This window comes from Phymastichus coffea, unplaced genomic scaffold (genome assembly GCF_024137745.1).
Source record: "Phymastichus coffea isolate CEN01 unplaced genomic scaffold, Cenicafe_Pcof_1.1 PCOF00151, whole genome shotgun sequence".
In the NCBI taxonomy this organism is placed as follows: Eukaryota; Metazoa; Arthropoda; class Insecta; order Hymenoptera; family Eulophidae; genus Phymastichus; species Phymastichus coffea.
Genome location: NW_026706962.1, coordinates 118,916 through 138,507, shown reverse-complemented (window position 1 = coordinate 138,507; position 19,592 = coordinate 118,916). Strand labels below are relative to the sequence as shown.

Below are 19,592 nucleotides of genomic sequence, written 5' to 3'. Positions count from 1 at the left end.
GGATCGCCCCCCTCCCTCCCGCCAAAAAAAAAAGAAAAAATAGTGGAAGCTACACCCGAAAGCTCCAAAGGAACGGCGTGGCAGCGGCAACAGCAGCTCGATAAGAGCAACAACAAATTGCCTCTGAATTATTGAGCAGCTTGGTATATTGAAATTCGCGGCGTAAGATGGCAGATAGCGCAGTGTTTGCCTGCCCTCTGCTCATGATTTATTCAATGTCGTATGAGTGCAAGGCGCATCAGCAACTATATCTGATCTAATTGAGCGTACGGACGAAAGAACAAATCTGCGCTTTTCGCCGCAGCAGCTTGCGGCAGCGGTCACGTCCTTCATTACCGAAGCGGCTTACATTCGCGTCGATTTCTGCGGGCTCGGTCAATCCGAAAAGCTCGCGCGCGAATAGATTTACATGTCTGAGAGGCTTGCGCGTACACACGCCGCGCGCAGCGTCTATTTCGGCCCCGCGTAAATTTATCTGACCTGCGAAGTGCATGCATTTTGCATAGAGCCGCTCGCCGTCAGTTCGATCGAATCGCCTGGGGAAAAGGAAAAACCGAGCAGCGGCCGAAAGCCGCGAGAGTGGACGAGAGTTCTTTGTCCGGTGTTTCGGGTGGGACCGGAAGGATGCGCCTTAATGACAACGGAAAAAGAAGAGGCGCGCGAAATTGTCATGCAGGACGGCTCCTCGGCGTACGCGTGTTCTCCGCGGCGAGCTGCTCGTTCGTCGATTCGTCGCGCGTCGTCGGGCTGCGCGAGCAGGACAGAGCAACGTGCCTCGGCCGCTCGGCAAAAGGTGGCTTTTGCCAAAGTTGGGAAATAGTCGCGGGCAAGAGCGCGCGGCTCGCTCCAATTCTAGCCACACGCGGAGCAGAGCAATCGTTGCGTCACTCGCGCAGCCGTTTCATTCAGTCGCGCGAAGGTCAAGTGGTCACCCTCCCCCCGCGGTTCTCGTCCGTTGCACCGCCAGCTCGTAGCTCCCCACCGCCGCTCTACTCTTTCGCTCTCCCTCGCTGCCGCCGACGCCATTCAGCGGCAGCAGGTTCATTCATGACTCCGGCGATCGCTCTTTCTCTCGCTCTCTATCGCTACTCGCTACGCTGACTTCAATACTTTCTCAGAGTCCGAAGCCAAAATTTTCTCTCTCTCTCTCTCTCTCTCTCTCTCTCTCTCTCTCTCTCTCTCTCTTTCTCTTTCTCTTTCTCTCTCGCTCCATCGAGGAGAAGCCTTTGCGTGCGCGCGAGAGAAGCTTCTTTGTCTCTCCGAGCGTGTATCCTCTCTTTCTCTCTCCTCTTGTTTCGCTGCCCCCCTTTTTCTTCTCTCGGTCCGCCGCGTTTTTTTCTTTTTTTTCCATTTCACTTTTTTGCGTGGCCTCAAGCCGCAAGGATATGCACATCCCGCCCCGATTTTCTTACTCCCTCTTTTGTAGCAGAGAGAGAGAGAGAGAGAGAGAGAGAGAGAGAGAGAGAGAGAGAGAGAGAGAGAGCGCACGTAACCCAAGTGTTGCCGGCTCGGCTCTCGGTTCGTGTTTCGAGCGAGCCACTGACAAAGGATCGCTACCTTTCTTCGCCCGGTAATTGCAGCTAATGGGTCGACGAACCTAGTTTTATCAAAAAGTCGCTCGCCTCGGCGAAGCTTCTTTCTTTCGGTGAGAGAGGCCGAGTCTACAGCACTGCGGAACTGCCCGAGTTTGCATGCTGCGCGCGCGAGAAGCAAACATCGACGGGGGTTTCTTTTCGTCGTTTAGTTTTTTTTTTAAATATCGCTCTCGGCGCGAGATTTGTCCGAGCACGCGGAGAAGAGTGAGCTTCGTTCGCGCGGCGTGTGCGGAAGACGTTCGGTGCGCGTCCGAGCGCGCGTAGGTCGCCGGAAAGTAAAGCTCGCGCGGCGGCGCGCGATAGAGAGGATTCTTTTTTTCATTCTAGTTTTCGTTAGTTGATACGCTTTCTAGATATACACCGCGACGACGACAACGACGACAACGACGACAACGACGACGATGATAACGACGGAAACACAATTAGTCAGGTTCCCGATAAAAAAAGAAGCCATGTATGCGAATGTATAGTTTAATTTTGGAGAGCAAGGTTGCTTTTGACAAAAGAGAAAATGAAATAAAACGAAGGATAAGGAAAGAGGGAGAAGCGGTAGGTAAGATAAGAGGCAGCGTAGATTAGTGGTCTTTCATTGATTCACGCCCCCGCGCGCTTGGCGAAACAGCGAATTAACACCAATGAAAGAGCGCATAAATTCTCATCGCCGAAGACACAGTGCCCCTCTATCCACTAGGCGAAATTCGAGCGTTTGATCGTTAAAATTTAGATGGGCAAGCGCGCAGCTCGCGAAATCGGCGAATCTCCAAAAGTCGAAATCCGGTGAGCTGTAATTAAGAGGAATGAGCGCGCACGAGTCACTCCTTAACGAGGCGGGCAATTACACGCGGGCTCTTATTAAAATCCTTCCGGTGTCCGATTTGCCGGGTTGTGTGTTTCAGCAGCAGCGGGATGCGCGCGCCGGCGTGGGCGGTTTGGACTGCAGCGGCGGCCTAGTCGGCGTGACCGCCACCACCGGCGGCGTCATGATCATGATGGCCAAGTACATGAAGCAGGAGCTTACCTCCGACGCCGAGGAGGAGGGTCTGGTGCCCAGCATCTCCAACCGATTCACCGGCACCTACGCCATGCGCAAGGTGCCCTCGCTATCCGATCTCTCCGATCCCGAGAGCTCCCTCGGTAAGTTGCTTCTCTACTTCCACACTACTCGTTTGTGAGCTCGGACGCAGCCGTGGCATTTGTTACGCGCGTTGCATCGTCTCAAACGCGCACTCTAATGATAACAATGACTGTATTCGCTCTCTCAATTTACTTACACGATTTTCCAATTGAAAGTTTATCAATTGATTGATGTAATATAGAAGGTAAGTGAATAATTGATCGTTTTGGTGGAGCAGCAATATATACCCACACGCACGTAGGCCTACACGAGGCCCATACGGCTTGAATTGAATAAATCGATTCGTATAAAGGAGAGGCATCGCTCTCGGGTACGAGCTAAAGTAACCGCATCGAATGGCACATTTGGCGCGCCTCGATGAGTGCCTTCGCCAGAGTAATAATAAAAAAGGAGGCGAGGCAGCAGCGGCAGCAGCGGCAGCAGCGGCGAAGGCGCTGCGAGTGCGTGCGCTGCCTGGTCGATGCGGGACTCGTTCTGATGGATGCACGTCGACTATCCTCTATTAGGATTGATGACGATGATTGCCGCGCGCGCGGAAGTTGGTTAAACGCAGATGCATCTGGTAAGACAGGCGCGTCCGCGGCTATCGCAGCCCGCATACGCGATGCACTCGCAAGTTTTCAGCTTTGGGCGGTTTTTCCTTCCGGCCTGTACGTGGGCGCTGGACGCCGAGGAGGCGCGACGGCAATCGCGCCCCGGCGCGCTAATTAAAGCCACGATTTCCCAAATTGCAGCGCTTAATTGCGCCGCCGCTCGGCGTGTCGCGCGCGTCGATCTTGTTACACGGCTAGCCGCCAGCCAGAGTGTCGCGGCGCGATGAAAATGTAGCGAGAATTCACGAATTGGATAATCAGCAGCATCCTCATTAAAGCCCCTCACACCGGGCTCCGCGTGCGCAGACGCCCCCGTCTTCCTCGCCGCTCGGCTCGGCTCAGCTCGGCTCGGCTCGGCTCGGCTCGGCTCGGCTCGGCTTGCTCCCGCTTTGTCTCGATCTCGATCACGGCTGCGTGCGCGCACCGATAGCGCAATGTAACGCGTGACCCACGTGCTCCGATCGACCGTACGTGCCTATGATAATGCGCCGCGTACACCACTGCGCTACGCCACTAGCGTCGAGGAATCGCGCGCACGCGCCTGTGTGCGTGCGCCGTTCCCTCGCACCTTCCTCCAACCTCCTGCCGATTCGTCGGCCACTCGCGCCGCCGCGGAGTCTATTGACACGCTAATCGCTCATTATACAACGCGTTCCTTTATTCCGGCAACGTCAATACATCGGCACTCGACGGTGTTATCGAACCCAAGGAGGCGTCGTCTTGCTCCTAGCGGCTCCGTTCGGTCGGCAATTTCGGAGCAGTACGGCGGCTTGAATTGGAAGCAGACGAGCGCTCGCGCAAAACTAATGAAGTCGTGCGACAATGAAAAGCGCGGCTCGCTCACGCTCAATTACGCGCTCGACCAAAATAAAGCTAATTAAAGTCTCCTTGGGCTGGCTGCAGAGTTTTGTTTGGCGGAATTATGTGAGTGCGCCGCGCGCGAGGGACTCGAATCAGGCCTGGAAAATCGCTTTCAAGACTCTGCTCGCTGCACTCATGTGTATACAAAGCGCTCACACGATTAAATTAAGTCCAATTCGAGGCGCGCGCTCACAATGCGAACGTGCCACGCAGTAGCGCGTTCAGCGGCAACACGCGCGCAGTCGCTTTTATAAGCGAATCGGGGGCTCGCTTAGCTCGCGCATTGTTCTGGCCGCGACGATCGATTTCTAACGCAACGCTCGGCGCGAAAGCTCCTCTTGTTTTACCGGGAAAACAGACGCTTCGCAGCTACGCTTAGCTATCCGTAAACATTGTCCGTTCACGCTCCCGATGACTTATTTAAAGCGGATCGCGCGCGCTCGAGGGTAAAATTAGCCGCTCATTATACCGCGACGCGCGCAGGCCGGGCAAACAGCGCGGCGGCTGCCTTCTCGTGGATGACCGCGCGGAGCCAAGTGTCGCCAATTAGCCAAACGCAAATGTCCTTCGGTGGTGGCCGGTGGCCAAGTCCACTCGGAAATATCGCTCGACGAGATTGGCTATGTACGTGCGTTCTCCGACCGCCTTATCGGCGCTAGAAGAAGAGCAGCGAACCGACGGTTTACCCGTTTAGGAGAGGCGCACTCGCGCGCGAGCCTATGTGTGCCGGATGAGCGACGACTTTTTTTCCGCTTCTCCTTCCTATCGCGCTATCTCCAGTCCGCCATCTGGCTTGTAAAGTCTGTTTTCGGAATCGCAGCGAACCCAAGTCTTTTCGCTGTTCGCGCGAGAGGCGCGCGAGCTTACGATAATCATTCCCGCGCTTCAGTTGTCTTTTTCGAATTCAAGGTTCCTCCCTCTCCACCCCCCCCCCCCCACCCCTCTCTCTCTCTCTGGTTTTTTTCCTCGAGAAACTATCCGGCGGGAACACACGCGACGTATTTGATTTCTTTGTCGGGGAGGAAGAAAAAAAGGCTTGTAACGTTCGGCGCCGAGAGGGGAGGAGAGCGACCGCATCGCGCGGGATATTTACACGAAGTAAACTTGCATAAGCGCGAGCGCTCGTATTCCCATGAGCGAGCGAGAGTCAGCAAGAAAATAACGTTTGGCCTGTTTATTCGTCGCTGTTCGGTGCGCGCTGGCCTGTCGCCGCCGCACGAAAGGCTTCCCTCTGACGACAATGGCCAACGTAAGCGCAATTACGTTTCTCTCGCTCGGTCGCTCGCTCACGAAAAATCTTTCTCGTTCGCACCGTGCACTGTACACTGCCTGCGACCGCAGATATTCCAAAACAATTCTCACGTTCGTCATCGACGTATCTTCTCCTCTTTGTTTTTTATTCGCGCGTTACGTGCGCGCGTGGACCTCGTAGGCAACGGTGACGACGTTCACGGGGAAAAAGCTCGTCGAGGCATTGCCGATAGTTTCAGACGATATCCGTGGATTCATTCATCCGCGATATTAATTGTAGTTTACGAATTCCTACAATTAGAACGCTTATGGCGCTGTTTTCTGTTTTCACATTCGACAAGCACGCGCATTGGAAATGACGTCCGATAAATTCATTCGTACACATTCGTTCGTCCGATCGTTTCATTCAGAGTTTCAACTTTCACGTAACTTTTTCTCTCTCTCTCCCTCTCTCTTTCTTTTGGATATCGGATACGTATACACGTCCAGCTGTAAATAGTCGTAAACGTCTCTCTGTCCTCTACTAATATCAACCGAATGTCAGAAAATCTTGTCCCATCGTGCCACTTAAGAAAAATACCCGAATCGAAAGAAAATGACGCCACTAGCGCGATAACATCGTTAATTAATCCCAATGATCAATTACTTTTTATTCGGATCTCATTGAAAGCTGCTATAGTGTATAAATATTATAGTGTTGCGCATATACGTCGTAATCGTGACGCGATAGCGGCGCGGGATTTCTACGCGTATCTGAAACGATCACCACGATACGTCGTGGCGTAGCCTTGATAAGCCGACAAGAAAAAGAAATCGTCAAACAGAACCGAAACGAAAATCACGATTAATCAAGTCTCTCCGTCGCGGAGTATTAAGTCGCAGAGGCGTATTTTCGAGCGTAAAAATATATGTAAGAGAAGCAACGACGCATCGCACGCCCGAAACTACGGAGTAGTAGGGACGTCAGATAACTGTTCCGCGAATTGCAATCTACGATTTTTATAAGTCTCCTACTTACTCACATTGTCAATACATACTAATATCCAACGGAGTGTGTCTGCGCGATGCTGTGCGTGTGCGTCGTGGCTATGCACTTCCCACGCGAACGAATCTTGCCACCACATAAGGATTATACCTGCAACACTCCTTTCTCGCTCTCTCTCTCTCTCTCTCTCTCTCTCACGCGCGCGCTTAAGTTCCAGGCTTCCATTCACGCGCCAGGCATCCATCCATTCACGAAAATCCACGCGGCGACGGCGGCGCGGCACGTAAACGTCGCGCGACCTCAGAGACTTGCTGCTTATTATTCAGAGATCCTCCTCTCCCCCTAGCAGCGGAGCTTTATTTATTTTTTCTTCGTCCGTCATCTCCCGTCATTCCCTCGCTATGCTCGGCTATTTATTTATTTATCTCCGTCGCTCTCGGAGCGTCTCGGCAAACACGCAGGCGGGAATTCATTAATGGGTCGTCCGCAGCGGCGACGCGCACTCGCGCATGCGGGCGTCACCTAGCGGCCGCGACTCGCGACCCGGGGCTTCGATGATCTAGCGATAGGTAGCGCGAGCTTGCCTCTTCGCGGTGACGAGTGGCTCGGTGGTCGGTAAGGTGGCCGACTGCCGCGCGCTGCGCTCTCGAGTCCACAGGGCTCGTGCACTTGGCGTTGCTCGTAGTTCGTTCGCGAGGAGGTAGCAGAGGCGCAGCGTCCAAGGAACTGGCGACTTACATCGCCAAATACAAAATATCTTCATTCTCGCCTGATATTCCTTTTTCTAGGTTGTAATTTGCGCGATAAGATGCCGTAGCTGCGGGCCGACGATCGATACGCTTTTCTGAAAAACCGGCTGCCGCGGGCAACTTTGGCGAATCCACGCTCCAACTGCTTTCGAGCTTCGGCTTCCGAGCGCGTTCGCAAAAGATACTCCGGCGTCCTCAACGAAGCTCGCGGCCGCGCGGCAGCTCGCAAGCGTTGCAACGGTCGCTGCGATAATCGATGCTAAAGCTGCAGTCTCGGCCGGGGCCGCGCGCGTAGATGTACAAGGATAGAGCTGGGACAACAAGCCAGTGCATGTAGCTGTTGCACGCGAGGCGAAACGCGCATGCACCTGTAGTGCGATGCAGCCAGCATTAGCGCAGCAGCGGTCGCGAGAGGGGACGTTAAAAGCCCGGGGGGCAGCAACAGGTAGCAAGGAGGGGCTCATGCGTGTGCAGCGAGCGCATGCCAGTTTCTCGCTTTGTTGTCAAGAGACTGCTGCTGCTGCTGCTGCTGCTGCTGCTGCTGCTGCTGCACCGATCGCTGCGTCCCTTTCTTTTTTTTCCCTCTGCTTCTTTTCTGCCCTTTTTCACCATTGCTCTCTTGCTATCCTCTCTTCTCCGTCTTCTTTCCCTTCTTTTGCTGCGATTCACTTGTCGTGATCGATTTCTTCTTTTCAAGGTGCTCGAGTGAACTGGAATTTTTTTTCTTTTTTCCTCCATTATTTTACGAGATTCAGCTGGTGTAGTTTGCTCTGTATATAATGATGCTCCAAACTTGAAAACAACCTATTCACAAATATTTCATTGTTTAAGAACGACTAAGTAAAGAATGGAATGAGATGTTGTTCAATTTTTAGACTCGACCCATTCGTCGTTGATTAGTAACGCAGTTAAGCCTAATTATGGAGAGTTTAATAGAGAAGTTCGGCAAAGTAGGGTGTGTCCTTCTTGACGTAAGATTATAGGGATTCCGTAAAATTTCATGAATTTTTTCACTCAGCGCGATAGTCGAATTGACGAATAAGTATAGAGCCTCGAATTGAAATATACTCTTTCATCCCTACGTACGATCGAAGCGCACTTTTAAAAGCCTTTGTATACACGTCATTGGTAAAATTCTCATGAATGAATGATAATGCGCGCAGTGTGTGGACGCAACTGTCAACGATAGCCCTGCCGTCATAAGCGATAGCTCTAATCTTATCCTAATGGCTCGTCCGTGTTTACGGAGCAGCAATTTCAAGGAGGTTCGCAGTGGAGAGAAGAAAAAAATGGTTTTCTACGAGCGAATCACGGCGACAAGAAGGAAAAGCCACTGGACCGATCGTACAAACAGGTCGATCGCGCGTAAAAGTGAGCAGCGGGCGGGAAATCGCCGAAAGTAAAGCAGGAAATTCAAATGTATCGTCCGTCTATCGGTCACGGCTTGCGAAGCCGACTCACGAAATCCGGCAACGACGAAACTTTCACCGTGGCGTGCGTGCCCATATGGTCCTCGATCATAGGCGTATCCTGCCCGCTCCGCTTGGCATACATATACAACGCGCGTAAAAAGGACAAGGCGCAGAAGAACGAAGAAGGCTACCGTGAAGATGCGCCTCTCATAAATGAAAATCGCCGGCGATAAATTCGTGCGTGCCGGAGTAGAGAAAGAGAGCGAGAGAAAAGGGAATAGAGGTGTATTATAGAAAGAGAGGGGCAGTGGGGAAGTCGGGGCCCCCACTCGGTTGTCCGAGTAGCCACGCGAGTTCATTCATGAGATCGTGGGAACGGTTCACTCGCGGAGCAGGACCGCTTTACCTTCATCTTATCCCCACCCGCCGCCGCTTCTTCTCTCTCTCTCTCTCTCTCGCTCTTTCAGCCAGCTACTCTTTTGCCATTATCTCTTCGTCCTCGTTTCGCCGTGTACCTTTTGCAGCATTGTCTGGCACAAGCTGGCCCGCAACGAGCACCTTTTTTCCTTCGTCGTCACTCTGCCCGTCTCGTTCGTTTGTTATTTGTATCGCGATTTACGTTTGCTGTCATAATTAGCCGCTCATCGTCGTCGGCATCGGCGTCGTAGCATTGACGAACAGAGAATTCCGCGCTTTCGTAAAAACCTTACGTCAGAGCTGCGCCAGCGGAAGTCGAAAGTCGGCGATTTCCTTTCCGAATCAATGGGCTGCCGCTTTTTCTCTGTCACGCGCGGGAAAAGTCCATTCGTTGTCTCTCTCCCGCTCGGTCGGTCGGCCGATTCGCGCGACGCGAAACTCGCTCGGAGATACGCACGAGCTTGGCCGCATCGGGCCGGCTCCTCTTCCTCGCTCCTGTTCGTTTGGCGCGCGACGCTGGCTAGCTGCCGTCCAGCGGCCGTCCAGCGGCCGTCCAGCGGCCGATACTCTCGCTGTCGAGTCGTGCGTTCGAGCGTAGTTCGAAGGAAAAATACGAGCGAGAGCGGCATCGATCGGTTTGCCGGGCGCGGTTCCCACAACAGCCGCGCGCCGGCGCTCATTGTAATATCTTGTCTCGACGCCGCTGCTGGCAATTTATATCGGCGCCGTAAAGCCGAGCAGTAAAATCGAGAGCCCCGAAAGCCAATTACTTTCGATGCTTTATAAACAATTAGGGGATTCCGCGTGGCGGCGGGTAATTGCCGGCCAAGATCGGTCCGAAGAGCCTCGCGCCAGCGCGTGCATTCAACACCGGCGAGAAGAGGCTTCTGCGAAACGCACAGCCGCGTATAAATGGTGCGGCGCGGCTGGCCGGGATACCGGCGATGGATTTTTCCGGCGTAATTGCCGCGAGGCGAGAGGCGAGAGGCGAGAGGCGGCGCGGCCGCGACTTTCCTTCGCGCCGCAGCCCTTTTGTTGCTCTCGCGGCGCAGAGGAGGCGAGGCGTGCTGCTCTCGTTCGCGCTCTTTACTGCTTTTCCCCTTATATGATAGGCTCGGCGCGCCAACCGCGAGCGGCAGCTTCTTACCGAGTCATTTTCAAAATAATGAATGTTTATAGCATCAATATTATCCACACGGGACGATATAGCAGGCCGCGCGCGCACGCGTACGCCGCCCTGGCTTTTTCTCCCTCGTCCGCTTCTTCTCTTTTCCCCTGTGAAAAATTGCGGTAGCTTTCACGCTCCGGCCGCTGCCGCGTGTTCGCGCGAGCGCGCGCGCGCGCCAACCATTGATTATGGTAAAAAGACGAATTGTCGTAAAAGCGCTGACTCAAAATTATTATGACTCGGCCAGTTTTTACATAATTGGACGCATCATTTTTATCCGCGCGAGCTCGTTTCCTCGCGACTCTTCTTTTGCACGCGAGATACGCGAGACGCGAGACGCGAGACGCGAGACGCGAGACGCGAGCACTGGCAAAAGCTGTTTTAGAAAGCGCAATCGAGATGAGATGATTTATCGAAGAATTCGCCGATTCAGAGCGACTTTCTCCTCGACTGAAACGCACGAGGGTTTTGATAAATATATGTAGCACACGGCGAGCCGGTGGCGCGAGATTCCTGCGCGTTGCCAGTTCAACTTTGCACCACCGTCAGTATTATGCGCTGCGGCGAATCTCCGAACGGGCGACGAAGAGCAGTTGCTAGTCGCTTATCAGACGTCAAGTGCGGATGAGCAGGCATCGCGCGATGCTGCGAGCGTTCGCCTCTCTCTCTCTCTCTCTCTCTCTCTCTCGCTCGCTGCCTCGCAATTCTCGCTTTTTGCCGCTCCTCTCTCTCTCTCCTCGCGAGCCTCTTATTTTACAGCCCCGGCGCTTTTATTTCTCGTTCGTGAATGAAGCGAGTCTTGCCGCGCACACCTGTGCAAGCGCACGTTCGCCTCGGAGCGAGCATACACACGATCTCGCATCGTCTGCTCGCCGCCTCCAGAGCTTTTCTGTCATTCGCGCTGCCACTTCTCCTGCTGTGCCTGGCGGAATTATAACCACGATAATAACGATCGCGGCTACTTTCGCGAAACGGTGGGAAAATCGGGCAAACTTTACGACCCTCCTTGATCACCGACGAAGCTTCCGCGCGCGACAGAGCTCTGCGATTTTGTAGCGCGGCGAGATAAAATAAATAAGCTCTCTCTCTCTCTCTCTCGCAGGCGGCTTCTGGTTTTGAACGGGGCGTGATATAGAGCCGCTCGCGCGCGAGAGAGCGAGAGAGATGACGGAGGCCCGATAGACCAGGCATCAGTGAGAGGAGAGCAGAAGCAGCAGCCGAAGGTCCTTGCACTCGGCCAATTGCCGGGTTCATTCATCTCGCTAGGACGCGCGGCGCGAAAAGGCCAGGCGGGGAGGAGAGAAAAACTAGAAACACAGCTGCGGACTTTACGCGCACGCGTCCTCGTTAACGCCACTTTCTTGCGCGGCCCGTCGTTATATCGGCGTCTCGCGCTCCCGCGGCTGTTATCGAGCCTTTGTTTGCAGATTATCCCAAGACAAACAGATCCAGCCGAGCACGTAATCCCGTCGGGCGGCCAAATTGCAAACACTCTCCTCGCCGAACGACTTTAACCGCTTTTTCCGAACGGTCAATTTTCTTGCGCTTATATGTGTTGCGCTCGCTTTGTTATTAGCTAAATTACAAGCTCCCTCTCCGTCCGAGGGCTGGTTTTTCTGGCCGCGGCAACGAACGCGAGCAAGAAGCCGCACGCCGCCGCCGCCGCGAGAATGACTTTCTCGGAAATTAAGCGGATTGTTATTTGCTTTTAATAACTGCGCGCGGCGGCGGCGGCGGTGGCGGCGGCGGTGGCGGCGGCGGCGGCGGCGGTGGCGGTGGCTTTTTCATCCGCTGCCGGGACTCGCTCCACTTGCAATCAATTATTCGTCGCGGCCTCGCCAAATCCACTCGGCCAAATCCACGTCGTCGCGACGCGTCCGAGCAGAGCGCAGCCAGCGCGGCCGCGCGCAACTTCGATCACTTGCCGAGGCATATTCGGGCGTTACGGTCAAGCTGTTTTGCTGGTCCGCGTTGCCCGGTTATCGCGAGTGGCGATCGGAAGCGAGAGAGAGAACCGGCGCTGCCACTTCCTTCCTGCCCCGATCCGTCCACTGCGTTGCTGCGGTGCGCCTGGACTGCCGACTATCGCGAGCGCGCGGCTCGCTGATAAGCGCGCGCCAAGCCGAGGCGGCCGCGGCGAGTTTAATTGGTCGCGCGTGCAACCTTGACGCGCGCCAGCGGCGAGAAGAGGCCGAGGAGCAAAAAGAGAGCGAAAGCGCACGCTCGCGGTACGAGCTGCTACCTACAAAGCATCGCCCGGGGCGACGGAATGCCGCGCTCGCTCGGCTCAATCTCGCGAACGATGGTAACTGTATCGAGTAATGCCTAGCTGCGCGATCTTCCTCTCTCACTGGGCGCTCTGCATCCGTGGCCGCTTGAATTTCATCTGGTCGGGCGCGCGTGCGGAATGACGGTCGCGTGGCTTCGACGATTAGTCGGCGAGAAAATCTTCGTGCGGTTTCCATACGCATGGAGATCTCGGCTGAAAGGAGCCAGTGCACGCGTCGCTCATTAAGCTCGTGCCGATGCGTGCTCCTGCTGCTGCTGCTGCTGCTGCTGTACGGGCGAGAGTTCGATAGCCTCGGTAATGACTAGCGGCGACTCTAGGCAAATAAAGTAGCGAAATAAATAATTGAGGCGGCGCGGCAAACGAGTTTTCTGCGCCGACAATAAAACTCGCGAAAGGGGAGTTTTAATGCGCCGCCGCCGCCGCACCGCTGCTCGGCTACCTCGAGCCCGAGGCGAGGAAGGAGAAACAGGCGCGCGACTCGACTGCTAAGTGGGGATGAGAGCCACGCGATCAAGATTTATTTATAAGTCCAAGGGAGCGGGCGAGAGAGAGAGAGAGAGAGAGCAGCACGCACGGCAATATGTGCAGCAGTGCTCTTTTTTTGTACCTTCCTTCGCCCGTTGCTCCTTTCGCTGGCGCTCGCTTCTGCAAGGCGCTACACGACGTCAGAGGTACCGGCGCGCAGTGCTCTTGTTGCTGCATTACCACCAGCCGGATCCGCCCGTGATCTCTCTCGCTCTCTCTCTCTCTCTCTCTCTCTCTCTCTCTTTCTCTCTCCCTCTCTCTCTCTCTCTCTCGACGGAATGTACATTGTCGTCTGCTGGGGCACCTTGTCCTGCGAACGTCGCCAGCCAGCGTGACCGTCGTTCCGTCGTCCTCGACGAGCGGGAGTTCGGCTTACGTAAAGTCCGAGCGTCAAGACCGAGCGAGAGAGCTTGACGGCCGAAGCAACGCCGCCGCTCACCCTCCCCTCTCCCGCCCAACTCGAAAGGACGCCGTTGCTGGATTTCGATGCGCCGGCCCGCCGAGATTTTTCCAATCAGTCGGAGCGCCGCGCTCCAGCCCTTTTTTGCGACGTGTACACGTGCCATTCCGTACACGCGGCTGAAATTTACAGCGGCGAAAGCCGATACCTCTGCTCTCCTGCCTCATCTTTTTTTTTTCTTTTTTTTTTCGCCGTCGTCCGTGGAACACAAAGCAAAGCGGTAGTAGCGGATGCGAGCGAGAGCGAGAACAGCGGAAATCAGCGTTGAAAAAAAGCGCGATTGAATTACTGTCGATCGCCTGCGGGCGCAAGCGAGCGAGCAGCAGAGCAAGCAAAACTCTCGGTACACTAACGGGACTACGTACTCGCATGCTTGTCTGCGGATATAATATTCGGGCTTATCGCGATTACGTGTAGCACGCGTACAAACGTTTACCTACCCACATTCTCGTGTGTTGGTGCACGCTCGTTGCTTGATGCCGAAGGGAAAGGTCCGGACGCGCGTGCCCGAGCTACGGGACGCCGAGAGACGGCGTCGCCGATGGTGCTCAGCCGGGGTAATTGAATATCGCGAAGCCGAGCATTTTGCAAACCGGTTTTTCGAAAACTCGCGCCGACCTCTCTCGCTCTCTCGCTCTCTCGCTCCGTCTAATGACTTCATTTTTTCGTTATTCATTAGGCGGTCGCTATTAGCTCGATCAACTGTCGCCGACGAGGCTCGATCGGCGTTCGCTCCCGGCGGCCAATCAGCGGGGCTCGCCGCGGTCGCCCGACAAATTGGCCCGTGGCGGGAATCGCGGCCCGGCAAGCTAATCGGCGGCAAAGCAAACGCCGCGCCGAAAATCCAAGCAGCGTGCCCTCGCCGCGAGCCGGCGTACGCGCGACACCGGGCAAACACGAAAATTCAGCCGGCAAGTTGACTAGCGCGCGCTCCGTGTACTTTTCGCATGCGAGGCGTGGGAGGAGCTTGAATGGCCTGTCCAATCGCTGACCTCTGCACACCACGCCTTTTTCGCGACTTTTCTCTCTCTCTCTCGCGATGCTCTGGCGATGCTCTCGCGATGCTCTCGCGAGCGCACCAGACTGCCCGCCAGGATTTTCGTCACGCGCCGATACGGTCGCGAGATCTCGGCGGTTGCGCGTCTCAGCCGGCCATCTCGCGGACCAATGGTCGCGCGAGTCGTCAAGTTCAGAGCTCGGCGCGTGTTGCCGGGAAAATCCGGCGAGGCGTGACGCGAGCGCTTGGCATGACGTCACAGCCGCCTAATTTACACAGCGTGCGAGTCCCTACGCCTAGCCGGGCGCACCAGCTCGGAAATATTAGCATACGCGAGCGGCGAGGGACTCGCTGCCTGGCGTAATTGCCCGATTCGTTTACGGGGGAGCTCGAGGCCGCTCTTTTCCTTTTATTTTCACCTTTCTTTTGTCCGACCGCGGCACAGTCACTCGCCTTTACATATTTATTGTGGTTTCGTCGATGCCACAATAACGCGAGCGCCGCTCGGCATTCGATGCGCGCACGCTGGCTTTTCCTATGAGCCATTACACGGGCTACTGCTGCCAGCGTGTAAACAGTTTTCCCGACAATGCCCGCTACAATGTGAACGGGCGCATAGCACTTTGCAGAAACGCATTACGAAGGGCTCGAAGAAAGACAGAGGCAAGTCAGAGGCAAGGAAGCTCAGTGCGCAGTCGTCGGGCTGCACGGCCAACTCGAAAGAAATAAAAAACGGTCAAGTTGCTCTCTCCCCCTCGCGCGTAGACGCGCGCGTAAAGCGTCTGTCGGCCCACGTCCAATTTGGCCGCGGCATTTACTCATCTAAGCGATTCAGTAATTGCGGCCGCGCGGTGGCGGCTAAAAAGAGAAAAATGGAAACGACGACTGCGCGACGCGACGAAGGCGCGGACACCGTGCGTGCGTGACTGTTGTTGTTTCTCGCTCTCTCTCTCTCTCTCTCCCTCGCGTATAAATTCTGGGTTACAGGTGCGCGCGCGCTTCGTGCGTGAGAATGCAGGTGCTTCGCCTTCTTTTTGCGCTTGGCGTGCCCCGCCGCGCGGAGCAGCGTAGTCGCCCACCGAGCGCGGCGAAGAGAGCGAGAGAGAGAGAGAGAGGCGCCGAGACACTTTCGATGTGCACTAGCGGGCGCGTCTAATTAAGTCGCGGCGAGAAGCCGGAAGGCCGATCGAGCGCACACATCCTTCGCTCTCTCGCGCACCCCGTCTCGCACAAAGGCCGATCAATCGCCGCAAGACCGCACCGCCAACTTACCAGCATTAATTAAAGGCCTCGCTCTTGCGTCGGAGTATGTTTGCGCGTCGGGGCTTAATTATCATCTCGCACCCCGAGGCGATCACGCGCCCGGATAATCCCGTTCGATCCTTCTTTGAAATGAAATTGCTCGCGAGGGTGCTATCGGCGAGATAGAGAGAGCATAGAGTGGGGATCGGTGTCGCGGCGTAATGGAATTTTCGAGGCAAAAGTCAAAAAAAAAAGAAGGAAGAATCGGAAGGTGGGTCTGGTGCTTGGATGATCACGAGGATGACGCGGGCGCGCAGCCAGACGAGTACGTAACGTACAGCTCTCGCAGGCTTCGCTGGCCAACGAAGCGTACTTCCAGTCGAGAGTTGTTGCGCTCTCTCGGTGACCCCGCTTCGGCTCCTCCAACGCGCACGTGTGTGTGTGCGAGCGTGCGTGTGTGTGTAAGGTCTTTTGTTTCGCTGAAAAGCTCGAAATTCCCAGAGTAGATTGCCGCTGCCGAGCCAAGCCCACGAATAAATTTTGGCGCTCGGTCGCCGGGCAGCCCGCATGGGAATCGTCGCCGTTGCACGCGGCAGCAGGAGCAGCAACGCTCGCGAGAACGCGTTGCGTAACGCGCAGAAATTTTTCGAGGATGAGCTGCGACTGAGCGAGCGAGAGAGAGAGAGGTGTGCTCATGTAGATAAGCTCCGTTAATGACCGGACGCGCGCTCAGCCAGCCAGAACTTTGCGAACCTCGCCTTCTCTCTTTCTCTCTCTCTCTCGCTCTCTCTCCAACCTCGCTCTCTTATTTTACCTTCACTCTTCTCTGTATATCTGCCCCCGTGGCGTGCGCACGCGCGAGGACGATTTTCAGTCGAAACTCTAATAGCCGATCATTTTCGCTCGCTCGCTTCTGCGAATTGTATGCAGAGTCACCCAATGCACGGGAATTAGCTCCCGCCGCCTTCATCTTCGTTACAAATTTTTTCCCGCACCGATACTCAATTACTGTCCGGAGCCCTTGCCAAATACCGCCAATTAAACAACCGCCTCCACCGCGTTCAATCTCGCCGACGCGAGCAGATTCGCCGCGACGATATGTACAAAGACGCTTGCGAGCGAGCCGAGGTGTATATTTTTCTGGGAGCTCTCTCAAATTGCTTCATGCCTCGCTAGTTTCGCGTACGCCGACGCCACCACCGCGCCGAGCTGACTTTTGTGTTTTTTCTCTCTCTCTCTCTCTCTCTCTCTCTCTCTCTCTCTCTCTCTCTCTCTCTCTCTCTCTCTCTCTCTCTCTCTCTCTCTCTTTCCTTCTGTTTCATTCCAACCGACGCGCACCGCAGGAAAATCTCCACGGTCGCCGATTTTTCATTCATGAAACACACTACTCGGCGCAGGTCGTTATTATTCCCCCGAGCGCGCGCGCAGAGCTCGTCGCTCGCGCGCACCGTTATATCTATAGCACTTTGTCGGTCTACTCTTCACCTTCGATTTTCACGATTACGCTTACGAGCGTTTTGTCTTCCTTCTGTCTTTAGCTTGCTTGACGCTCGTCGGAACGAGACGTATGCGACATCGTGGCTCGACGCGTCGTCGTCACTCGGACACAGCCACGCGCTCGTCGTGACGATATCACGTTTGGTAATAAGCCCCGACACACTCGCGCGACGACAAAGAGAGAAGGTCAGGCGCGTTCGTTCTAGAAAGTATAATTCCTCTTCTTGTTCTTCTTCTGCCTTGCGCAACTCTCGCGATTTTCCGCAACTCCCTTGCGCTCAGCGCCCGTTAAATTTTACGATTGCATCGACTCGCCCACGCTAACGCTCATTAAACATTTCACAAAGCCATGATTTTTCAATGCAGCCAGCGTAATAACTCTATTCAATGCAGTCGAGCGGCCGTTTTCTTGCTATCGCCGACGAATTTGCTGCCGTAGGGTCGAACTAGCCGCCCGATAAACCGAACGTATTAATTATTCGCTTGTCTATATAATGGATGTCAGCCCCTCCCCCCGCAGAATATCAGCTCGCCCTGATGGACTTGATTTTCACAACGCGCTACTCTCGTATGGATCTGGAGCGAAAGGAAGACGTCGTTGACACTTCGGAATAAATGTTCACGCTAGTTTTATCGGAAATTCTTATGCGCGAGAGCATCGATGAGAGCTCGCGCAGGAAATTAAGTTAATGCTTGGAATAATCTTCTAGCGGCCCTTAATTATTAATTGGCGCAGCGCGACTAAAAAATAGAGGGAGAGAGAGCGAGCATTAGCTATTTTGAGAGAAGCTGTATTACATGTACAGACGTGAATTTCTATGTATTATGCATTTTGCAAGAATTATATTACACCTAAAAATATAATTAATTCGTTGAAACGCCGCGAGGGGTGAGGAAATCGGCGCCTGCGGTGGATATCGGCTTTTCGAACATTAATTAAAATAAAAAGGTTTGGCTATTTGCTCTCTGGAATACATGCCGAAACATGGACAAGGCACGCCAAATGAAAGCTCGCGAAGGGAAAACAGTATTTGAAAAATCAGCAGCAGCAGCAGCCGCAGACGAAAGAAGGAGGAGAAAAAAGACCGTGCATCCGTTTGTCGACGAACGAAACGTATTAATTAATACCGTGTAGTAGCCGAGTACAAGAGACCGGTCTCGCTAATTGCGAAAAGCTTGCGCGATCCATCGTTTCTTTCCGCGGGCAACAAGAAAAGGTTGCGATCGGCTCATTAGTTAAATATCACAATGCGCGTACGGCTCAATTAAGTCGGCGTTGGCCTATAGATTCTCATTAGTCGCACGGCGCCTTTAGCAGTCCATAAAGAAGTACGTGCGCGCAGCTGCGCCGAGAAAGAGAGAGAGAGAGAGAGCGCGAGCGCTCGAACGAGGAAAAGCGGAAACGGCCGGTTGATATTGCTCTCAATGGGCGAGAGGAGGGAGAGCGTAGGCGTGCCTATCGCCCGGAGAGCATACAAATGTTTTTTTTTCGTATCTTGCACGCGCCGCGATTCTTATGTACGTATAGGCACACAGAGGAGCGCTCGAATCGTCGCACATGCCGGCCATCGCTAACAGCTCGTCGCCTTGTTTTTCAGCGGCGTCACCGCGCGCTGATTAATGGAAGCGCGATATTTCTCACGATATTGCGCAAGGCCGATTAAAATCGACAGCGCGGTCGAAGGAAACAGCGGAGAAAACAAGGAATATCGGCGGCGCGCTCGGGGCGCGGAGCAGAGAAGCCTCGCCATTCATAAAACCGCGACGCGCCTGCGAATTGCCTTCATCCTTGGCGTGCGAGCCGAGCGACGCAGCTTTCCTCCTCTTCTGTCATTTCCGCTGAAACGTAATTTTCATTCACCTGCGCGCCGCTTGGCGCCGAGCGACCGACAGCATCTCTTCGAATCGAACGACTTTCCCTGATAGGGCGGCACGCCTCGGCCGGAAGTCGTCCGCGACGCGCGTGGGGCCTGTGACGTTGGTTGACGGGCCCGAGGAAAAGACTCGATCTATCGATCGGCCAGAGGCAGCCGAACTATCAGGCCTCGCGGATCTTGCCGAGAGACGCAGACAATTGCTCGTGCCTCGCTCGCGGCCGTTTCATTAATTAAACTGATAGCGGCATCGAGATTCGAACGGTGGCGCGCTGCCGCGCGCAGTGGCCGGAAGTCCCTGCGTAACTCATTCTTCCTTTATGCGCGATATACACACGCGAGAGGCGCGAAAGTCTGCCAAGGTACGCGCGAGCATTATATTGGGCTCTGTTTGCGAAACGCAGCCTCGCGCGCGCTCAATCGACGCACGCCGGTTTTTCGCTGTTTTTGCCCGCAACGTTTATCTGTCTTATTGAATTATTACCTGTTCACGCTCAATGAGCTCGGCCGGCACGGACTGGCCTTTCCTCCGCGGCGCGCC

General features: G+C 54.8%; 1 protein-coding gene across 5 annotated transcripts in view; it reads left to right on the top strand.

The window, feature by feature from the left end:
* The window catches only part of LOC131672481 (ETS-like protein pointed), a 50,518-nt gene that overhangs the window by 8,729 nt on the left and 22,197 nt on the right, over positions 1 to 19,592 (top strand). For 2 of the 5 annotated variants that reach the window (XM_058949730.1, XM_058949727.1), the window contains exon 3: positions 2,495 to 2,729. In XM_058949730.1, coding sequence (XP_058805713.1) covers positions 2,495 to 2,729 — 235 coding nt within the window. Of the gene's footprint in view, positions 1 to 2,491; positions 2,730 to 19,592 lie in introns of all 5 variants that reach the window. The other 3 variants (XM_058949729.1, XM_058949726.1, XM_058949728.1) reach the window with 2 other exon arrangements.